The sequence below is a fragment of the Antechinus flavipes genome, chromosome 1 (assembly GCF_016432865.1).
Source record: "Antechinus flavipes isolate AdamAnt ecotype Samford, QLD, Australia chromosome 1, AdamAnt_v2, whole genome shotgun sequence".
Taxonomy (NCBI): Eukaryota; Metazoa; Chordata; class Mammalia; order Dasyuromorphia; family Dasyuridae; genus Antechinus; species Antechinus flavipes.
This window is the reverse complement of record NC_067398.1, coordinates 697346715-697366834: the sequence shown is the minus strand read 5'-3', so window position 1 is coordinate 697366834 and position 20120 is coordinate 697346715. Positions and strand designations below refer to the sequence as shown.

Below are 20120 nucleotides of genomic sequence, written 5' to 3'. Positions count from 1 at the left end.
AACCAAGGGGAATGAATATAAATCAACAAATATTATGCTCATGTCTTTTTTTTCTGTTTTTTAATCTCTCCCATGGTTTTTCCCTTTTGCTCTGATTTTTCTCTTCCAATATAATTCATAAAGCAATGATTATTAAAAATAAATTAACTTACTATAATTAAAAAAAATACTGGGATTTAGAGTGATAATGAGTGAGAAAATTGAGCCAAATAAATTAATTTTTTCCCCAGTTTTTTTGTTTATATTTTTCCTAACCTAATCATCTCCTTGTTTCTGAAATGGGGTACTGTATTACACTTTAATTATCTATTTTGTTAATTAAATTATAGTTTCTTCTAAAGCATTTTAATTTTTTTCAGCAGCAAATACCAGTTGTGGGCTACCTCTGAAAATGTTAAGGAAGACACCTATATATACATGTGGCACATACCTGGTGATGCTAGTTCCCCCACCTGGGGGCTCAGGCAGCTCTGCAACCCGCTCACTCTTCGGTGGAACAAGTGGTCTTTCATCTTTAAAAAGTAAGTGAGTTTCTTCCATTTGTCTTTGGGGAAGGGAGGCTCTTTTTATATCCATCTTTGATAACTGCTTCATTTATTTTGGTGGGCTTCTGGTCCTTTTTCCTAATCCCCTTGAAATGACTTTAAAAAACTTGAAACTTTTCTTTCTTGATTACCTAAAATGATTTGTACTAATCCATGGAAAGGGCCCTCTCCATGAGCTGTTACTGTCTGTTATTTAGTATTTTATCTTCTCAAAGTAATTCTAACAAAGAAATAACCTGTAAGAAGGTGATCAGCATAATCTCTTGCTGTTTTTGATACATACAAATGTATTTAAAATTTTTCTTTTTTTTAATTGATAATTTTAATTTTACATTATATTCATTTCCAAAAATATACTCTGCCAACCCAGTGAGCTTTCTGGGGAGTGATTCAGTGAACTTAATCCATCACTAAATAGTATCTGATAATATATGCAATATCTTATCCCCAGTATGGAATGGAGGAGAGAAATGGGAAGTTTGGTGATCAGTTAAGACAGTAGTATATATGTGAAAACATTAGGGCCTACACTGGGCTAGTAACAGTGGGAATAGAGCAACACCAATTCAAGCAACATTAGGAAAGGATTTTGTCAGTGAAGTGTAGGGAAGGAAAGGGAAGCACAGATGACTCCCAAGTTTTTCAGCCAGTTAGCCTGTAGCCAATGTCATATCACTATTTTTTGGACTTAATCATATTTGATACATGGCAATCTAAGTGCAGAATGCTTTTATTCTCGAAACCTATATCTATAGATCTATAACAAATGAAGGTAGATTTTTCTTTTAGTAGTGAAAATGTACATTTCTTCACTGTATAGTTGAAAGTTTGAAGTTTAAATTTCCTAATTGAGCCTCCAAAAGTTGCATTAAAGTATTTTGGGTTTTTTAATTGTTTCTGAAGTTCTGGCATCTAGCTTGGTGTATAACATTTCGGATGGTCAGTTCACAAGCCGTGCAGACCTTATTGATGCTGCTGGGAGCTCACTTGGACGTGGTGCTCTTGTGCCAGGGCTGGGTAAGAAATTAATGCAATTTTATTTTTTTTTCTGGTTTTATTTTATTTTTCTTATACAAAAAGATAATTATATAAATATGTATGCATATATTGGATTTAACATATATTTCTACCATGTTTAACATATATTGGACTATTTGCCATCTAGGGGAGGGTGGTGGGAGAAGGGAGGAAAAACTAGAACACAAAGTTTTGCGAGGGCTAATGTTGCAGAATTATTCATGCATATGATTTGATAAATAAAAAGCTTTAATTTAAAAAAAATTATGAAAAAAAAAGTGGAGGTCTGAATTGGTATAAGTATGGAATACTTATGGATATATGTGTATATATATGTATATACATATATGTGTGTATATATGTGGAATTAGCATAAGTATGGAAAGTAATTTGTAATTGTATAAATAATGTGATATAATAGAATAATATAAACAAAACAAAAAAAGAAATTAATGCAAGACATTCCTATAAGAAACTCATTAGACTCATAAACTTCTCTTATAAGTTCTGGCCAATTACTGTTGAAGCAAATCATTGCATAAATGGGATTTTGATTTCTTGATTTTCTTGTATGTATTTTAAATGTAATTAGGAATTAGGCCATTAATATTATCTTCATCTTGAGACTTTTATTCCAGGTTCACATTAGGATTAAATTGTAAAACTAGAAGAAGAATCAGCTTTCTGATTCATATAGCACACGGCCTTTCATTAATTAAACTCAAGAGCAGATTCAATAGTACTTTACCTATATGAGTCATTGAATTCTTCTTATGTCATAGTTGGATTCAGTATAATATACATTGGCAGAAATTCTCTTTTATGTTCCCTTTAAAAATTCTTTATAGTTTCTCTGTAAAGGAAAACCATTGTTAAGTGAATTTCCTTAGAAAGAAACCAGGTGAAAAAATCCAATACAAGTGAAATTTGAAGGACTAGAAATCTGTGATTTTCCTCTGTAATTTAAGCTATTATGTCATAAGCATATTATGTCATAGCTTGAACTATCTTTTCATTTTAATTATCTGAATAAACTTGAAAAAACAGATAATGAGAACTTTTCATAAAAAATTTCAGGTTGAAGGGCAGGAATAATATCATACCCAGATGGTTAACTTTCTGTCCATAAAAGATACAGATTAGCAGCATTAAACTTCTCCTTTTCGTTATTTTCATTTTTGAAGTTCTTAATAAGAGGAACTTCATAGAAAAATCCTACTCTCTGTTCCTCATTGTGGTATGGAGGTGACCCTAAATTTTTGAAGGCTCTGTCAAAAGACATGGAGTCTAATAGCTCCTTTATTGTCTTTTATCTAAGAACAGTTCTACCAAAGTGTGGAGAAACTCTTTACCAGAAGCTTATCCATAGCAACTCATAAAAATTTTTAACGGTAGAAGTGATGCATCCGTTTTGATAGTAGGAGTACCCAACATTAGAAAAATCTTGGTTCTTAGGAAGTAATGAATTTGAATTAATAGGGGAAAAAACTGAAAAAAAAATATGGAAGATAGCAAGATGATTTAAATCAATTTTATTCTTCAGGTGCTTGTTATGACACAGTGAATAACATGATATGGACATGTTCTAATGACTATATTGACCAGTGGTGCAATCCTGGGAATCAAGCTTTCCATTATGTATGTCAAAGACTTGGAGTTAGCCACATCATTACTGAGCCAAAAGGTGAGCAACAGTGATAACTGTATTAGCCTGAGATTGTGCCATTAAAATTTTAGAAATTACAGAAATGTCAGTGAATAGGTGGGAGGGGAGAGATCTGGTTAAACTCAATTCAACCAATTAGACAATCAGTGAACATTTATTAAATATTTTTTGTAAGCCAGAACTGTAGATTAACCCAGAGATAAAAAATAAAACAGTCCCTGTTTTCATGAACTTTAAATTCTATTGGAAAAGGCAACATGGACATATAAGAGTATCCACGGAATAAATGCAAATAAATGAAAAACAGTTATACAAAGTGGTTGGGAAAAGAAGGCATTAAATGGAAGGGAGAAGGGTGGGAATAAACAAAAGACTTCAGATAGTGCTACTTGGGTTGTTAATGTTGATTTCCTCAGATTATTCCTTCCATTCACCCTGTACTCCAGACAAACTGGACACTACTCTCTATTCCTTGAACATTCCCTGTGCCTTCTGGCTTCCCTGCCATTACTCACGGTATTATCTATGCCAGGAATGTCTTCTAATTCCTATCTTTTAAAGGTGGCTTTATCCTGCCCTCTTTAATGCAGTTATCATGAAGTAGAGTTATTTGTATTTATGCTTGTTCCCTCTCCTATAAGCTTTGAGAGCAGAGACCATTTATCTAAATTTTGTGTCTCCTCCAGTGCCTAGCACAGTGCTCTGTGTACCCTCATCACTTAATCAGTGTTTGTTGAATGAATGAAGGTGGAGTGAACTCAAGAAAATCTTAAATTGAGGAAATTCATTAGTCTAAGAAAGAATGGCAAATCCATAAAATATGGGGGAAGATATTTTTAGACAGTGGAGCCATCAATAGAGGCAAGCTGGTACTGCTTGTGAGTCTGTCCCTTTACCTCATCCCTCATCCCTTGTCACCCACTCCTTGTCCCCCATTTCCCATCCCCTGGGTCAAGCAGCTCTCTTAAGCTTTTCTTACTTTTCAAGTCTTTTTGCTTCTTCTATTCCTCTCATTTCGAAGGGAAGAACTCTTTTATAAGCTCCAAAAAAATTTTAAGATCAGGCATGCACCAGTAACAGCATGTGAGGGAGATAGTGAGGGGGTGGGGGCTAGCTACAGTGGCTATTTGTATGTATGTATAGGTCATTTGTATCTCATGCCTTTGTGTGTTGAATATTTCTTCCTACTCTGTTTTTAACTTTCTAGGTGAGGCTATAACCACAAATGAGGTTATAAATCAGTTATTGCACCATGTTGGTGCCATGTGCATCCATCAAATCAATCTTCTTGCAACCAATACCAGTCTGCCAATTACAAACTTTCTGGGCAAGCAGCATCCAATCGAAGCACACCATCTTAGCAGTATTTGTGACATTATGGAGAAAGCCATGGTCAATGGAGATACTTGTATTATACGCTGCATTCTTGTTGTCTTTCAGGTGAATATCTAAATTTCAGATAAACACTGGGAAAGGGATTCCAGAAATTCTTAGCCAATAGAAAAGCAAATTTAAACTCCATTGATTTTAGCCAGTTTATTAAGGTAGTTTGAAACATTCATGATTTCGTTTTAAATTTTTGATACTGAAGCCATTGGTTACCAAAAGATTCTTGTGTTATATTGCAAAGAAAAAAATATATTAAGGACCATATGTTTCTGTGCTACATTTTAATCCTCAGTTAGAATTCTTGTCTTATTCAGAGCATTATAGCTACATGAGCTGTAATTGTAATTTTAAATCTTTTGGAAATGAACTCACAAAGCACCTTCCATGTGCTTTTAAAAATCAGAACATTGAACTCTCCCTATACCCTCAATGGAGAGAGTATTTTTAGATTAAATTCTTATGTTTCTGTAGGTGGTGTTTAAGTTTTTCTTCAGCCCACAAACTGAAAGGAACCGAGACATCATTCGACGTTCAGGACTTCTGCTGTGGCAATTGTTGATGGCCCCGAAAGACCAGATTTGCCCTGAAATACAAAAAGAAGTCTGTCTTGCCATCAGGTAAACTGAAGTGGATTTTCTTAGTGCTCATCATACATGGTTCTCTCAAGATGCATTAGAATTCCCCTGCTGTTTAGTCCTAGAGGTGTGTCTTATCCCCCAATTCAGTTGTTGAATGATGCTTTGGAACTTCCATTGTCTATGTAAGATATGACTTAATTTGAGAGGGCATCTATATTGGATTGTTTTTAATGGGGATCTTGAAGCCTGCTTTTGGGAGGCCTTGAGAAAGGTATTTATTTCAGTTGTTCCAGCATGGATGCTTTCCTGATTTGCTAAAGTTATATCAGGGAGTGAGACAGAAGACAGAGCTTCATTTGCATGTGGCTCTTTGATCTCTTAAGGTATTTTTTTCCAGTTGCTTTGTAATTATCAATTCCATAAACAAAATCATACTTGATTACATAGGTATCAATAAGTTTACCTATAACCCACTCAATACTCTCTTATAATCCCCAGTGATATTGTGTTCACATAAAAATATGCATAGTTTTACATGCTTCTAGTCCTTGTTCATATTTTTCTGGGTCTACTTTTCCCATTCTGTATTACTTTCTTAATTGGATTTGCTTTATCCCACATGTTTCTTTTACTTGTCCTTCTTTAAGACAACATAGTAATTCAATACATTGAGGGACCACAATTTGCTTAACTGCTTCTCAGCAATGAGATATTTCAATTTTTTCCAGATTTTTACTGTTAATTTCCTCATACCTAAAAAGGAATAGATTAGACTGTAATCCCTAAGGTCTTTTTCCAGTTCAAATAGTACATAGAATAGTAAAATTCTTTACACCATCTTGTGGTGAAGAAAACACTTGGCAAATGAATGCTCTAGAAATGGAAGATATGTTAGTGAATTTCTTTTTGAATGTGTTTGTACCCAATAATACGCCCAAGGCATATTTCCAAAGTATTCCACAAAGTATTCTCAGTCTTCTGACTCTTGTGTATTGTGAGATTCCTCTCTAGAAAGATCCTTGAAAGCCTTTATGAAATTTCATCCAGGCACTGAATAGCTGACCAAATGCCTCAGTATGATGAGAGATTTTTTAAACAAACTCAAGCTTGTTTTGCTTTTTGATGGAAGAGCAGAGAAGAGGAATGAGGGAAAGATAGTGTCACAGAATCTCAGGAATTGGAATGGGTCTCTGATGTTATATACTATAATCCATATCTGAATGGTATCCCATATTTATATTTTAAGAAATGGAGGTGGGGATGGGGATGGGAAAGAAGGGTAACCGAGCAGCTCCCAATATTACACAATTCGAGAGAGCCTCCTCACAGATGGGAAGTGGTCCAAGATCAGAGACAAAACTTCTCATACTGTTCCTTCTTATCATAGAATATCAAGGCAGGACAGACAGCCCTACAGGATCTGGTGTTGTTCTCTTAAGTCATCAGCAGTTTTTGTGTTCATTTTAAAAATCTAGTTAGATTTGTTCTACAACATTAGATTTCAATTTTTTTATCCCTTTTCCCAGAATTATGTCCTTTAGTTGTTGGCTTTAGTCCCCTGGCAATTTAGGGGTTTAAACACTTGGGTGCCACTTTTGTTTTGATAAATATGCAGCCCAGTATTGCCTAGATAGAGTCAGACATCTTCTTTGCAGTGGTTTGTTCACTTTGAAATGTGTTAAAATGGTTAAGTCCCCACATTGGAGTCCACAGTTCTTTCATTTATGGAGAATATGTCATAACAGGCACCATGCAAGAATGGAGAGAGGAAGGCCTGGTGGGACCTAGTAATGAAGACTCTGGCCCTGATGTCAGAAGGGCCTGGACTCTCATCCTGTTTGCCTTTTGTGTGACCTGCTTCTCTAAGCTCTAGAGAATTCTTTCATATTTTGAGTTTTATACAGGTTGCAATTTGCATCAATGGAGACTATTCCCACATCAATGAATTTCTTAGTTTTTGAAGTGTTGGCATATGTATCCCTGTGTGTGTGTTTATCTCTAAAGTAAGCATTTCCAGGTTTTTGTTATTGTTGTTAATATCTGTATTTACGGATAGATGTGCTTGGATAAAAAAAATTTAAACTACACTAAGGCCTAATGTTATTTGCCTTGTCATCCTTTTTTGTCTACATGGTTCTGTCCCATGATAAGAGTGAGGAAAGAGTTCAAGGAAGATAAGTTCTTTGAAGATCATCTTCCTCAAATGGAGGAGCTGGTGGCCACAATGGTTCTTTTATCTTTTTTTTTTTCCTTGAAGGGTCTAGGAGGATGGGGAATATTACCCACTATGAGTGTTTATTCATAAAATGCTCAATTTTAGGGTTATTTTGATATTAATTTTTAAGACTGAATCTTCTTTTGCACTTAGAAAGTGGGACTATTCAGCCATGAGAGCTGTACTTGAGGTAGAGCATTGGCACTGACATTGCTGGCTTATTCCATACTTATAAAATGAAAGTTTTACTGTCCTTTTTTAAAAATTGAACCCTCAAGTTTACAAAGCACTTTTTCTTAACAACTCCTAAGACAGAAAGTACAAGTATTATCGTTCTGTTTTGTAGATGAGCCAACAGAGAGTCAGAGAAGTTAAGCCAACACAGTAACATAGTTGTTAAGGATCAGAATAGAGATTTAAACTCAGGTGTTCTGGCTCTCAACTAAACACTCTTTCTCCCATACCACACTGCCTCTTCATGTGATAAAGTGGATAACCTTGGAGCTCTTTCTTTCTTTTGTAAATCCTATAATCACATATTTAGTCAATTTATGCAACCCTCTAAATGCACAATAAAACTGCTCTCTATTCAGTGGTATATGTCTACATAAGCTAAATATTGGGGAACTCACAAAATGAACAAAGAAAGAGATCACTATTTATGCAGTACATACAGGTTCATTTATTCAGGCTGCATAAGATAAACTAACTCCTTTTTGTAAAATTTCTGGCAGGATAAGAAATGAATTTTTTTTAAGTGAAAATTTAGAACTCTTCTTGTTTCTACCTAGAACATGTTCAAAAACTAATTTTTTGTTTTCTCTCCTTTTAGTTCTGGATTGACTATTCTGTACCCAGGAGAAGTTGAAATGAATAATTTACTTAAACTGGTTTTAACAGAAGGTGAGAACAATCTTCAGGTGACATTTCAAGACTTGATCTTGAATAGGAGGTCCTTGAAGGCAGAAGCTTTTATATATATCCTTATTGTCAGGAAGAGTGCCATCCACAAAGAGGTTTTATTTGTGCTCTTGAATCAGATTGGGAGAGAGGGTTACAACTGGAGAGTCATTAGAGATTCTTCTCTCTGCCTCCCATTAGTCATCTAGGAACCTGGAAGAAAATGGAGTATTCAAGGTTAACTTGTTTCTTAGAATCTCAGAGACCCTTTTACTGTACCCAAATCCTGCCTTGTACACTTAGAACAGACCCAGGACCTTGGACAACCTGCTTACCCTTTCTCAGCCTCAACTTAGGAAAGGTTGTATGTGCCATTATGTAAGATGCTTTTCTGAGTCGAAGCAGGATTTTTCATGTTAGCATTCAGACTGAAGTTAGAGCTACAGAAGTGCCCTCCTGAATTGAACTTGTTACTTAAGTCATAGAAAGATATGGAGGAACAAAAGTCATATAACTCATGGAGTCTTTGAAGTTAGGATACAGATAAGCTGGACAGTAGAATGAGTGACAGTAGCAACTAATGTTCTGGTCACAACACTTAGGACATTTAAACTGTTGTCCCCAAGTTATTTCCCAGTGAGTCAGGTTTCTGGAATATATCATAAACCTTTGTCTTATCACAGGAGAGAGAAACACTGGGCTTTCCCAGCTGCGGGATGTGATCCTGACCAATTTGGCCGAACAACTTCAAAACAATCGCTTTGGTAGTGATGAAGATGATCATTACAGGTGATGCAGCTGTGTTATTCATTAGTAATCATGGGTTAGTCTCAAAATGTGCTTCATCAGCACTTGGCTGGATGTCAGTTATAGCATTGACTCTAGCATTGAGTGAATTGGGGGAGTGAATTTGGACGTTTTTTATGCTTTTCCCTATTCAGATTCTTAATAAGAATTTAGAGTTAATTAAATCAGTACCCTTTTTTGCCATATGGATTGGTGTAGTCTTAGACTCAAAGACAGGAGAATTCTAGGCCTACCTGTGCCAAAATGGAACTGTGTTATTGGGGTTAAATCTTTGTCCCTTATTGAGGTTCCTCCATTCTTTTCAACTATGAAATGAGAGTGTGGACTGGATTCTAGCTTAGCTTAAGAACTTGTACTTAAAAGTAAATGAGCATTTACTTGGTTGTAAAGTCAGTTAAATGAGTCTTTTAGTTTCCTTTCTCATCAAATATAATGGGGAAAGGTCATTACAAATCCCACTGCTGAATGTGACTCCCGTTTTTTATCAGGAGAGGAAGTGAGGCTCAGAATTAAAAAGATGTGCCTGAAATGATAAGGGACATTGTCTATTAAGAAATCACAGGTGCATCCCTGGCCCCTTGGCCTTGATGTTATTGCAGAACTCTAGGTTTTTCTGTCATTTACAGCAGAAGTCAACAAAGTATTGCCAGTAGACTAAATGTGGCCGCACCCATGATTGCACAGCCGTCAGTGAAACTTTGTTTTAAAATGTAAAAACCATTGTTGGCTCACAGGCCATACAAAACAGGTAGAGACCGGGATTTGGCCTGTGGGCTGTCGTGGCCGGCCTCTGATTTACCTTGTTGAGGACAGTGCCTTAGCCTAGGACAAGGGAACCACCTCTATTTGGTGCCACATATTTCTTTTCTCTTGGCCTTTGCCATGTGTGTTGGTTTGACAGCTTGGTTGTAAGGTCAGTTAAATGAGTCTTTTTTACCCTGCAGTGTGGTTTCTCAGGGTTTACCAATTGTGTGAAATGTGTCTCTGAACTGATAAGTCATCGACATTTTACTGTTACGTTTTTCCTACATTTTAAAGACTAAATGATGAACTTTTGCACTACATTCTGAAGATTGTTGTTCGGGAATCCTGTATCTTAATCACCAAGTGCCAAACAGTCTCTAAAGATGATTTTCAAAGACTTCTTTCAACGGTGCCTGTAAGTAAATTGCATTTCATGAAAGCAGAGTTCTCTTGAGCTGCCTTCTCTCGGTTCTACCTCAGTTCTCATAAAGTGAGGGGTTAGCACCAGGTGTTGACTGTCATTGAATGAGAACATTTTGCTTAGGCCAGGGAGCGCCCATTTCTTCTAACTCTCTTGTCTTGTCTCTTGCCTGAAACCCCCAGTTTGGTGGCAAGCAGTTGGTTCAAGGGTGGGTGTTGTTCCTCTTTGCTCATTAATGAGCTTTTCCTGCTTTAAGAGGCAGGTTTTAAATTTGGTGTCACCACCCAAAGAAACCCAGTCTTCTTGGCCAAAGGAAACGGGATCACAAGGCCCAATGTCTTTGGTGATGAGGGGAAAGCTGGGAGGGACCAACCAGGAAGACGGCAGGAAAAGGGGACACGTGACATGCAGCAGCATGATTTTAAGGGCTGGTGAGCCAGAGACCTTGTGTGGAAGGCCAGCTCTGTACCTCCTGCTTGGGAAGTGGGGACAGCTCACTCAGCCCCGCTGGGCCAGGTGCCTCCTGGGATAAACGATCATCTGGAGCTGTGGAGGGCATCTCCACATCAGGCCTGCACGGCTGAAGTCAGTTAATTGTCCTAAGTGGTTGGAACAGGGACAACATGAGATGTCAGCAATGGCTGAAGGAGGTTTGGCATCTTAGTGGTGTCAGCACACTGACTCATTTAAACAAGTGATTCGGGATTGGTCTTGTATGTTACCCTTCTTTCCCTTGCTTGTCTGAACTTTTCTAAAGGATTTTGCATCTTCTGTGTTTTCAGTAGCATTTAGCTCATTCCAGTTGCCCTTATTTGTATTAAAGGCTGCTTCCTCCTGCCTGCGCTATCTGATGGCAGTACAGAACCACCTTCTCAGTAACACGGTTTTGATTAAGCCTGATGAAAACGATGACAGTGACAGTTCCTTGCAGGGAGAGACATTGAAGGTACAGGTAAACACCAAGCTTTATTCTAATGAGGCTTTCTCCAGTGTGTAGGGCACTGCTTAAGTGGCTGCATCTTTGTTTGACTCAGTGGCCAATCTTACCATGTCCATGCATTTCTCACAAGAGTATAATAGTGCCTCGCTCATCACAGAGGTTTTCATGCTGTTGCTCAAACGCTAATGTATTTGTGATCCTGTTGTCATGTAGCATCCCATTTGCCCCCTTTGATTATTCCTACCTTCCCCTTCTTTCCAGAAGCATAGAAAAACACAGAAAAATCCTGGGCTTTATAGGTGATGTCACGTGCACTAGTCAAGCTGGGAGAGAGACCTTGTAGACATGAAACATTGGAGAAGTTTGTTTGTATCCTGTCCTCTTATAATGCAGGCGCCTTTGTTGCAAAGGATGCTTAGCTTCCTTTTCGTGATCTCTATGTTAAGTCATTTGGTTTTTTTTCTGAATTCATAATTCATCTTAACTTTTCTGTAATTATTTTCTAGAAATTGTCGACTAAAGAAACATTCAGTCATTTGTCCTAAAATAGCAATTTGAATAAGCCATAGATTGTTATTGCAGTAATTAGATCATTTCACCAGGTGCTTGGACCTTTTGTTGGCATCTTCATGTCAAATTTTATTATTTGGGAAAGTTTTAGGAACTAGGTAACTAATCTGTTCAATTCTAAAAATTATTGACTTAGATAAATTTCTCTCTCCTCCCAAAAAATAAATGATCCCTCCAATAATATCTTGGAAAATTTAGGGTAAAAGTTCTTATAGTGTCCCTGCTTTTAATTTCTGGTGAATGAATTTTGATGTAAGTTCCATGGAAATCATATATCAGTACCACTTTATCTTGTTACATTAATTTGCATTTGGGGGGATTTTCCCTTCTAAATAGAATTTGAGTAAAAATTAGAAACAGTTGTATTATAGATTGCTGCCTTAGAATCTAATTTGTTTTTCATCGTACATTTTTTCTTTTCAAAGAAATCTCACTATAGAAATGCAGTCAGCATTCAGAGGCAGCCTATATTCGTCTTTGTAACATTTAGGGGTCAGGGGATTGGATGTATTAAACTGCATTCAACACTTATAAAATCAATTTTGGTCAACTCTCCCAAACAACAAGAAGTCAGAATGCAGATAACAATCACTCACAGTTATGATACGGTCATCAACACTACATTTTCTTTTAAAAATTGAAGTTTTAAAGTTAAGGCTGATGAAATTCCTAACATAAAAAAAGTCTTCTTTCTGTATCTAAAAAGGGTCAAAGTTTAACTGTTTTGATTTTTATACATTGAAAGAATAATCATAAAGCCAGTGTGTATACTCTTTTAACTTAGGGCTTATTATAATGTGGCATTTCTAGAGAAAAGTAGAAATTTCTATGTAGAAGAGACAATAGGAAAGAGCTAAAATTTTTCCATGAGTTTCAAAATTGTATCTCTTTCTCCAGAATCTACTTATAGTGCTCCCATAAGCTTAAGAATAATATTTTTTACTTTTTCATAGCCTGTAACTAACTGTCTGCTCCTTCAGATAAGTCTTGTCTGTTTTTAAGTGTATTGGGTAGAAGGCATTGAGTAAAAGCTAAATTGTATTGTTACAGAACTGTTGTACGTCTGTCTCATTTTATTCACCTTCTGTCCCTCTTCCCTACCCATACGCCTTTCACTGTTGTGTTTTTCTCTTTAGCTGTCCTCACACCTAAAGCCGTCTTCCACCCGTGCAGTTCCTGGGCTGGCCACCAGTAGCTCTCTTGTGCTGGATGGGATGGGGGCAGTGCCTTTCCTCTCTAGGGACTTGATGTGCCCTCTGTGAAATGTGGCGTAACTGGGCCTGCGCTCGCTCCAGGGCATGGCATCCCCATTCAATGGCCACTTGAAGTCCTAGTGGAGTTTTCTGCTTGGGGCTGACCCTGTCCACCACATTATTTAATTTGGAAGCATACATTTTTCTTTTTCACTTGTCAATGCATTCATCAGAATGTTAAGTCTAATTCTGTGACATTTTGTACCTAGGAACTAAAGGCCAGTATTTTGGCTCTTGCTACCCAAATCCTAACTGGATGTGATGAAGTTCTAGAAATGCTTCAACAAGTTACAACTGCACTCCTGAACAGTGACATGGCAGATCGGGACCAGAGGTGAGCAGCACTGAGAGTCAGTGAGTCCAAAGAGATAGAGGGACTGGCTTACAGAGTGAAAGCCAACTGGACTGCAGTTATCATCTGTTTGTGTATCAGAGGCAATCTTTGCGATAAAATCCCCAAAGAGCAAGAACTTAAATCTAAAGACAGTAGAACCTGTTTTCTTACTACTTGACACCCTTTTTTTTTTTTTTTTTTGGGGGGGGGGTGCTTTTTGTTTCTTAATGCTATCTGACATGCTCCCTACTCAATATTATCTTTCCTTCTAATAAAAGAAAAAGTTCAGCAAAATCACCTGACACTATCTAGAAGTATACCCTGTGTCCATAATCAGAGCTATAACTAGAACAAGACAAAAGAAACTTTGGTTCTGTGTGCCAGCATGATTCAGGGTGGATGGAGCAGGCAAGTGGTCCACAGTGCCATATCAGTAAGGGAAATCAAATCCTTCTCCTTCCCATCTCCTCCCTTTCCCATCCAACCTGTCCCTATGGTGTCATATCTGAAGGGGCACCATCCTCCAAATTCCCTTCAGGGATCAGTCTCTTTTGGGGAAAAGCTACACTAGCTTCTTCTCCCTGCTGCCTGGCCTCAGCCCTACCTTCATCCCCCAAACTGGGTTTCTTGCTGATAGGTATCTTTCTCTTATTCCCCCTTAAAAGGGTTCTGTTTCTTCATTAAAGTCCTCCTCTGTTGCCTCTTTCTGGGGTAGAAATTACTATGGAATCTCAGAGTTGGAAGGGATTTCTGAGACCATCTGGTTTAACCCACAACTTAACAAAAATGTCCTTTGACAAAGATCATTTGACTCCAAAGTCTCCACTGAGGCTGCCATTCCATCTTGCAGTTCTTGTGAGCCAGCACAGTCTGCCTTTGTGCTGCTTCCTTCTGTTTTCCCCATTTATTCCCTCTGGGCCATCCAGAGCCAGTCTAATCCCTTTCCCATAGGACTGGCCCTGAAAACATAGGAGGGCAGCTTTTCAGCCTTCCCTAAGTTAGCTTTTCTCCAGGGCAGATATCCATAGTTTTCTCTACAATTTGTCCAGGCTTATCTCATTGTGATATAGCGGAGTCAGTGTAATAATAAGAATCTTTTATTTTTGCCATGTGGAAAGCCATTTGTCATTCACTTTATAATGATCTAACAATTGGGCTTTCCCTAAATTTCCTTCTTTTTAAATAGTACCCAGCACAGTTAAACTCCAAATAATTGGTACTTCCTGATGAGAAAGATACTGCCAGTGATTCATATGGCAAGTATTTCAGAAATTCAAAGATTTTACTTTTGACTGCTGTTGGTATTTATTTGACCAGTATAGATTTCAACTCTTTATTTGTTTTTGTGGCCAAAAAAAATTTGTCAACCGGTAGATGGTTCTAGGGATGAGCCTATTTGAAGTTGACAGGGTTCATTCCTTGGATGATAGCCTTTGGTGACAGACAGGTTTGCTGGAAATCTTTCAAGTTCAATACAAGAATAACAACAGTAATAGCAGCTGACATTTCTATGGATCTTTTTCCATTAGGCACTGTATTAAATTCTTTACAGTGATTATCTTGATTCTCAAAACAACCCTGGAATGTAATAACTTATTATTCTTATTTTAGAGCTAAGGAAACTGAGATACAAGTTAAGTGTCTTTTTAGTGTCTGAGTGGTTATTTGAACTCAAGTTTTCCCGATTCCAAGCCCAGTATACTATGCACAGTGCCATGCTTGATCATTAAGAGTAAAGATTAATTTTTTTTTCTTTTGCTATTTCTGTTGTCTAACATAGTTCCTAGAACATAGTAGGTGTTTAAGAAATATATATTCATGGCTGTGTGGTTGGGTCTTATCAGAGCTGGTATTCTATTTGCAGAGCTTTGAGAACTCTGGGCCATCCAGCGTTGCCCAGCCATAGGCATGATAAGGGAGAGGGGTGAATGGGATGGTAGTGAACGGAGTGTCTACTTAATCAAATCCTGTGGCAGATGACTTTATGGCTCAGACTTGACTGAAATGGGTTCTAATGTCTGTTTAAAAAAAAAAAAAAGTAAAGTCTTTGGCCAGAGAACAAGTATGGCATCTTTTCATGTGTTGCTATTTGCCATTATGTCTGGTCCTAAGAGACATCCAAGGGCTGGGTCTCTAAAAAAACAGTGTAATTTTCACTTTATTTTTTGGTGGTTTTTCCCTTTCGTCTGTTTCGTCTTTCACAATATGATTAGTATAGAGATAGTTTAATGTAATTGCACATACATAACCTATATCAAGTTGTTTACTGTTTTAGGGAGTGGGGAACATGGAGAGGGAGAGAGAAAAATTTGGAACTTAATTTTTTTTAAATGAATGTTGAAAACTATTTTTATATGTAATTGGGAAAAATAAAATACTATTTAAAAAGTAAAAAGAACAGCATACACAGGTCTCAAACTTGTAAGACATGGATGCATGCATGCGCACACGCACACACACACACACACACCAATGTGCAAGACAGGAGGCCTAAATTCTATTTCTGTCTCTACTAGATATCCTTTAGAGTCTAGAAAAAAATCTGACATAACACCTTCTTCTTTTTTGTCACTTTCATATACATTGGCCTTCATTCCTTTTTCTAGGTATAGAGATTAAGAAAAGATGGTTTTTTAGGTAGTATTTACACTCTACATATGCATGCTATTGGCCTGAATTGTCTTGAGTGGTCACTGGAGCTGAAGGGCTTGGGGGTGGCAGTGGTTGAAGCTCCACAAGTGTTAGCTTTCTCCCTTTCAGAACCGCAAAGCTTATAGTGAATAAAGGCCCTACTTTTTTTATGGTTTGCTGTAACCACATAGGATGGTCATTTGCTTGTTGGAATTTGTGTTTTGACATATTTTATGTGAATTAAGAAAAGAAAAACACACAGTAAATTTTATTAGAAGACAACTAAATTCACCCCTCACCTGTGTGATAGTCACTGAGCAAAGATATTTGTACGTGTTTTTTTGTTCTCATCTTCCTTTACTTTTTTTTTCCCCGCTAAGGTAATTGGGGTTAAGTGACTTGCCCAGAGTCACACAGCTAGGAAGTGTTAAATGTCTGAGGTCAGATTTGAACTCAGGTCTTCCTGACTTAAGGGCTCATGCTCTATCCACTGACACCTAGTTGCCCCCTCAGCTTCCTTTAGGAAGTGTTTATTGTTGACTTAGATTGCTGGGTTAGACCAAACCTAAATAATAGGTTCAATAAGATTGAGTTTAATAGACATTTTCTGATAAATGACAGATGACTTTTTCAGTTGTCTCCTTATTCCTGAAAATGACTCAAGCTGTGTGTTTTTTGGGATATTTTACAGATTAAAAGGCTTGGAACAAGTCACTAAGGCCACGATGCTTGGTCACCTTCTTCCCGTGTTACTCACCTCCCTGATGCACCCAAACTTACAGACTTTAACAATGGCCGATGCCCTGATGCCCCAGCTGGTGCAGTTGGTGCTTTATACCAGTCAGGTATGTCTTTTGATGCTGGCTGAAGGATTAGTTTTAAGCTGATGTTGATGTTCTCCACTGAAGGTATATTCAGTGCAAGGAAAAACCAGAGACAGAGGACAGGGGTGGATGAAGGAAGTTTTCATGTCTTAAAAAATGAACTAGCATTTAAAATCATTAAATAGTTTAGAGTGATTGTTCCCCTCTTTGATCACATAACTTATTTATTAGTTCTGTAGAGGATATGTGCATGCTGAGTTCATGCTTTTTTGTACATATAAAACAACAAGTCCAACATTCTCTCTGATTCCTTTAGCCTTTGCCAGCCATTGCTGACAGAATATTCTCTGCATATATTGTGTTTGTATGTTTGTACAGTTTGTATATTTGTACAATATACAATATGTATATTATAAATATTGTAGGTTTTAATTAAGGAAATTATTAACAGGTTTGAGTAATATAATATTATTTATTAATTGAAAACAAAATCAAACTAGAAAAATAATAGTAGTGATTCAGCAGGCTCCATTTCGAGGTTTGTCTGGTGACCTTAAGTTATTTACTTACATTGTGCCTTTATCTCTTTCTTTGTAAAATGGAGTTAATATCTCTTCTGCCCCTATTCAGAAAGACAAACGAGGTCATCTGTGTGATCCTGACCTCCTTGAAAAGAAACTTATATATCGTTTTGTGGCTTATCATTATTGAAATTGGGATGTGTGACTTAAGATGTTGGGTTATGTGTTTCAGACGGCTTTGCTGCTTAAAACGCAATCTCCAGTTTTTGCTGAAATGGGCTGTTCCCCATGTGGTACATCAGATCAGAAAGGCAAGCTGTTCCCAGATGAAAGGTGATTGATGCTGCTTTGTTAAATTAAGTTAAAATAGGCAAGAATGGAGCTGGGAATTTTTCATTGTTTCATGCAAATGAAAATTAATGATTTATATTCATGTAGGATTTAAATCCTGAAAGAAAGTCTTATAAGACTTAATTTATTTATTTATTTTTGGTAAGTGGAAATTAATTTTTGATTAATTTTATTTTTTGAGAAATGGAAAATAATGAGTTTGTATAGGTTCTTTAAACACTTACGATTTTTGGTGTTTTTTTTTGTTTTGTTTTGAGTTCTTTTTGGTAAGGTATTTTAAAAGAAAAGCTTGTTAAATTGTTCCCTTAGCAATTAATACATCTATCTAACTTCTCCTTTGAGCAGGAAACGTATTTTAGACGCCCTTGACTATAGAGATTTTTGATCCAGTGATGTATGCATTGGTCACCATTGTTAACATCCATTTCCTAACTCACAAACAAAACTCAGCGTTATGACAATGTATACTTTGTAAAATCTTTCAATGAGATCTTTTCACTTGGTCTCAGGGGAGCCTCTCATTAACCTATTGTCTTAGCATAGATGTGTTTGGAGGTTTTATTGGCATCTTGGGTCCTTGCTGCTTCACTGTAACATGGTCTTTTTCTCTATTTTAAGAATGTTGGAAGAAAAAGAAGAGCCAGGTTTTCTCACTGGATTAAAGATTCCTGCCCCATGGGCTGCAGGGAAGACTGTGGAAACAGTTCACCCCGTCAGAGACAACTATAAATTTAAAGAAACAGTCCATATCCCAGGAGCTCGCTGTCTCTATCTTAGATTTGATAGCAGATGTTCTTCACAGTATGACTATGACAAGGTAAGTAAGAACTAGTGTGGAAATATTTCTAGGCTAAACATGCTGATTGCCATTTTATGCTTCTTATTTATTTCTCTGTTTATTATTTGATTTTGTTTTGTTTTGTTTTTTGCTGGTAGGCACCATTCATGACACCTTATTTCTGTCCACAGATATCTCTACAGAGAGCCTTCCTAAAATAATGTCAAGAAGGGTAGTGATTGAGGGAGTTTAAAAACCATCATTTCTGTAGACTTAAAGCAGGGTTTTGAAATGAAATTAAGATTCTAAAGTCTTTCCTTTTTCTCTACCATTTTGATGCAAGTCATAGACTTTTCAGGAGCAGTTATCCAATTTGCTATTGTTTTTGTTTTTATTTTTATGGCAAGTTGCAAGTATATTGTGAATACTTTTCACATGATTTCTCTCTCTCTCTGTGTGAGCCTTAAGACACAAAGAGGGAAATTCTTTGGAGATCTCCAAACAGATTTTCCGATCTTCTTCTGAGCATGGACCTTCCTCTATAGAGAGTCATATGAGGTTTCATTCCCATAAAATGATCTCCCCACATGCATCTGCAGAGAAAAGGATGCTGGCAATCCTGTGACTACTGAGTGAAGGGGATTATACTTGACTTCATCTACCATCACTTCCAGTGCCAAACGGTTCTTTTAAGGAGAAACTTTTCTTAAATTGAGGCTTACAGTCCTACCTAAGAATAAAGAGAGAAAAAAACTTTAGGAAATATAATTAGAGCCTTGTAAAAAAAATTTAAAGAAATTGGGATTATCAAGCCTGTGGATGAAAAATCTAGAATTTTATTGCATCTTTTAAGTATGTGAGAGAGGGAAGGTTGTTTAACATATTGTTACCTCTATTTGTTATGAATTAAACAGAATTAAAAGAGAAAATGGTTTTTAATTGCCACAGGAGATGCTTGTGTGTTTTTTTTTTAACTGTGGTCATTATGAGATAGTTTAGTATACATTTTAGTTGTGTTTCACATAAACTTATTAAGTGCTTACTAAATGAAAAAAGACTATTGAGGAAGTTGTAGAATCTTTTTTTTTAAATAGTGTATAGGTCCGTGATCAGGAATGGATTTATGGTGTCAACCAAAAATCCAACTTTGTTTCCAGATGAAGGATGAGAGCTATATGGCCTCTGAAAGCCCCCCCCAACAATTTCTCAATTCAATTGTACAAATATCTATTAGAACCCAATTAATATGCAAGGTCTTATACATATAACACAATCACAGAGGGAGAGCCATCTGATTGTAATGGAGAGTATTAGATTTAAAAGTCATAAGACCCAGTTTCAGCTCACAACTCTGCCACTTGTTATCTGTGTGACATTGGATAAGTCACTTTACTTCCTTGGGCCTCAGTTTCTTCATCTGTAAAATGCAGGGTTGGATCAGATAATAATTAAGATTCCCTCTAGCGTTAAGCCTTATGTTATTCTCTGGCCCTGATGAGAATCCCCTTTCTCTCATATTCAACAAGTATCTCTCAGTGAGGAGGATCCCCATCTTACTTTAGAAGAACTTGAGTTCAGAGCAAGTTTTGCCTTGAATCCAGCCTAAATTTGGCTGTGACTTTGTGACTTTGACCCA

At 36.9% G+C, this 20120-nt stretch overlaps 1 protein-coding gene across 8 annotated transcripts in view; it reads left to right on the top strand.

Moving 5' to 3' along the window:
• Positions 1-20120, top strand: part of HECTD4 (HECT domain E3 ubiquitin protein ligase 4) — a 178256-nt gene that overhangs the window by 87217 nt on the left and 70919 nt on the right. For 4 of the 8 annotated variants that reach the window (XM_051972808.1, XM_051972810.1, XM_051972806.1 and 1 more), the window contains exons 9-21: positions 360-521; positions 1449-1562; positions 3106-3246; positions 4436-4668; positions 5089-5234; positions 8243-8313; positions 8994-9099; positions 10156-10276; positions 11106-11234; positions 13255-13379; positions 16702-16855; positions 17588-17688; positions 18325-18523. In XM_051972808.1, coding sequence (XP_051828768.1) covers positions 360-521; positions 1449-1562; positions 3106-3246; positions 4436-4668; positions 5089-5234; positions 8243-8313; positions 8994-9099; positions 10156-10276; positions 11106-11234; positions 13255-13379; positions 16702-16855; positions 17588-17688; positions 18325-18523 — 1802 coding nt within the window. The remainder of the gene's footprint in view (positions 1-359; positions 522-1448; positions 1563-3105; positions 3247-4435; positions 4669-5088; positions 5235-8242; positions 8314-8993; positions 9100-10155; positions 10277-11105; positions 11235-13254; positions 13380-16701; positions 16856-17587; positions 17689-18324; positions 18524-20120) is intronic. The other 4 variants (XM_051972811.1, XM_051972807.1, XM_051972812.1 and 1 more) reach the window with 3 other exon arrangements.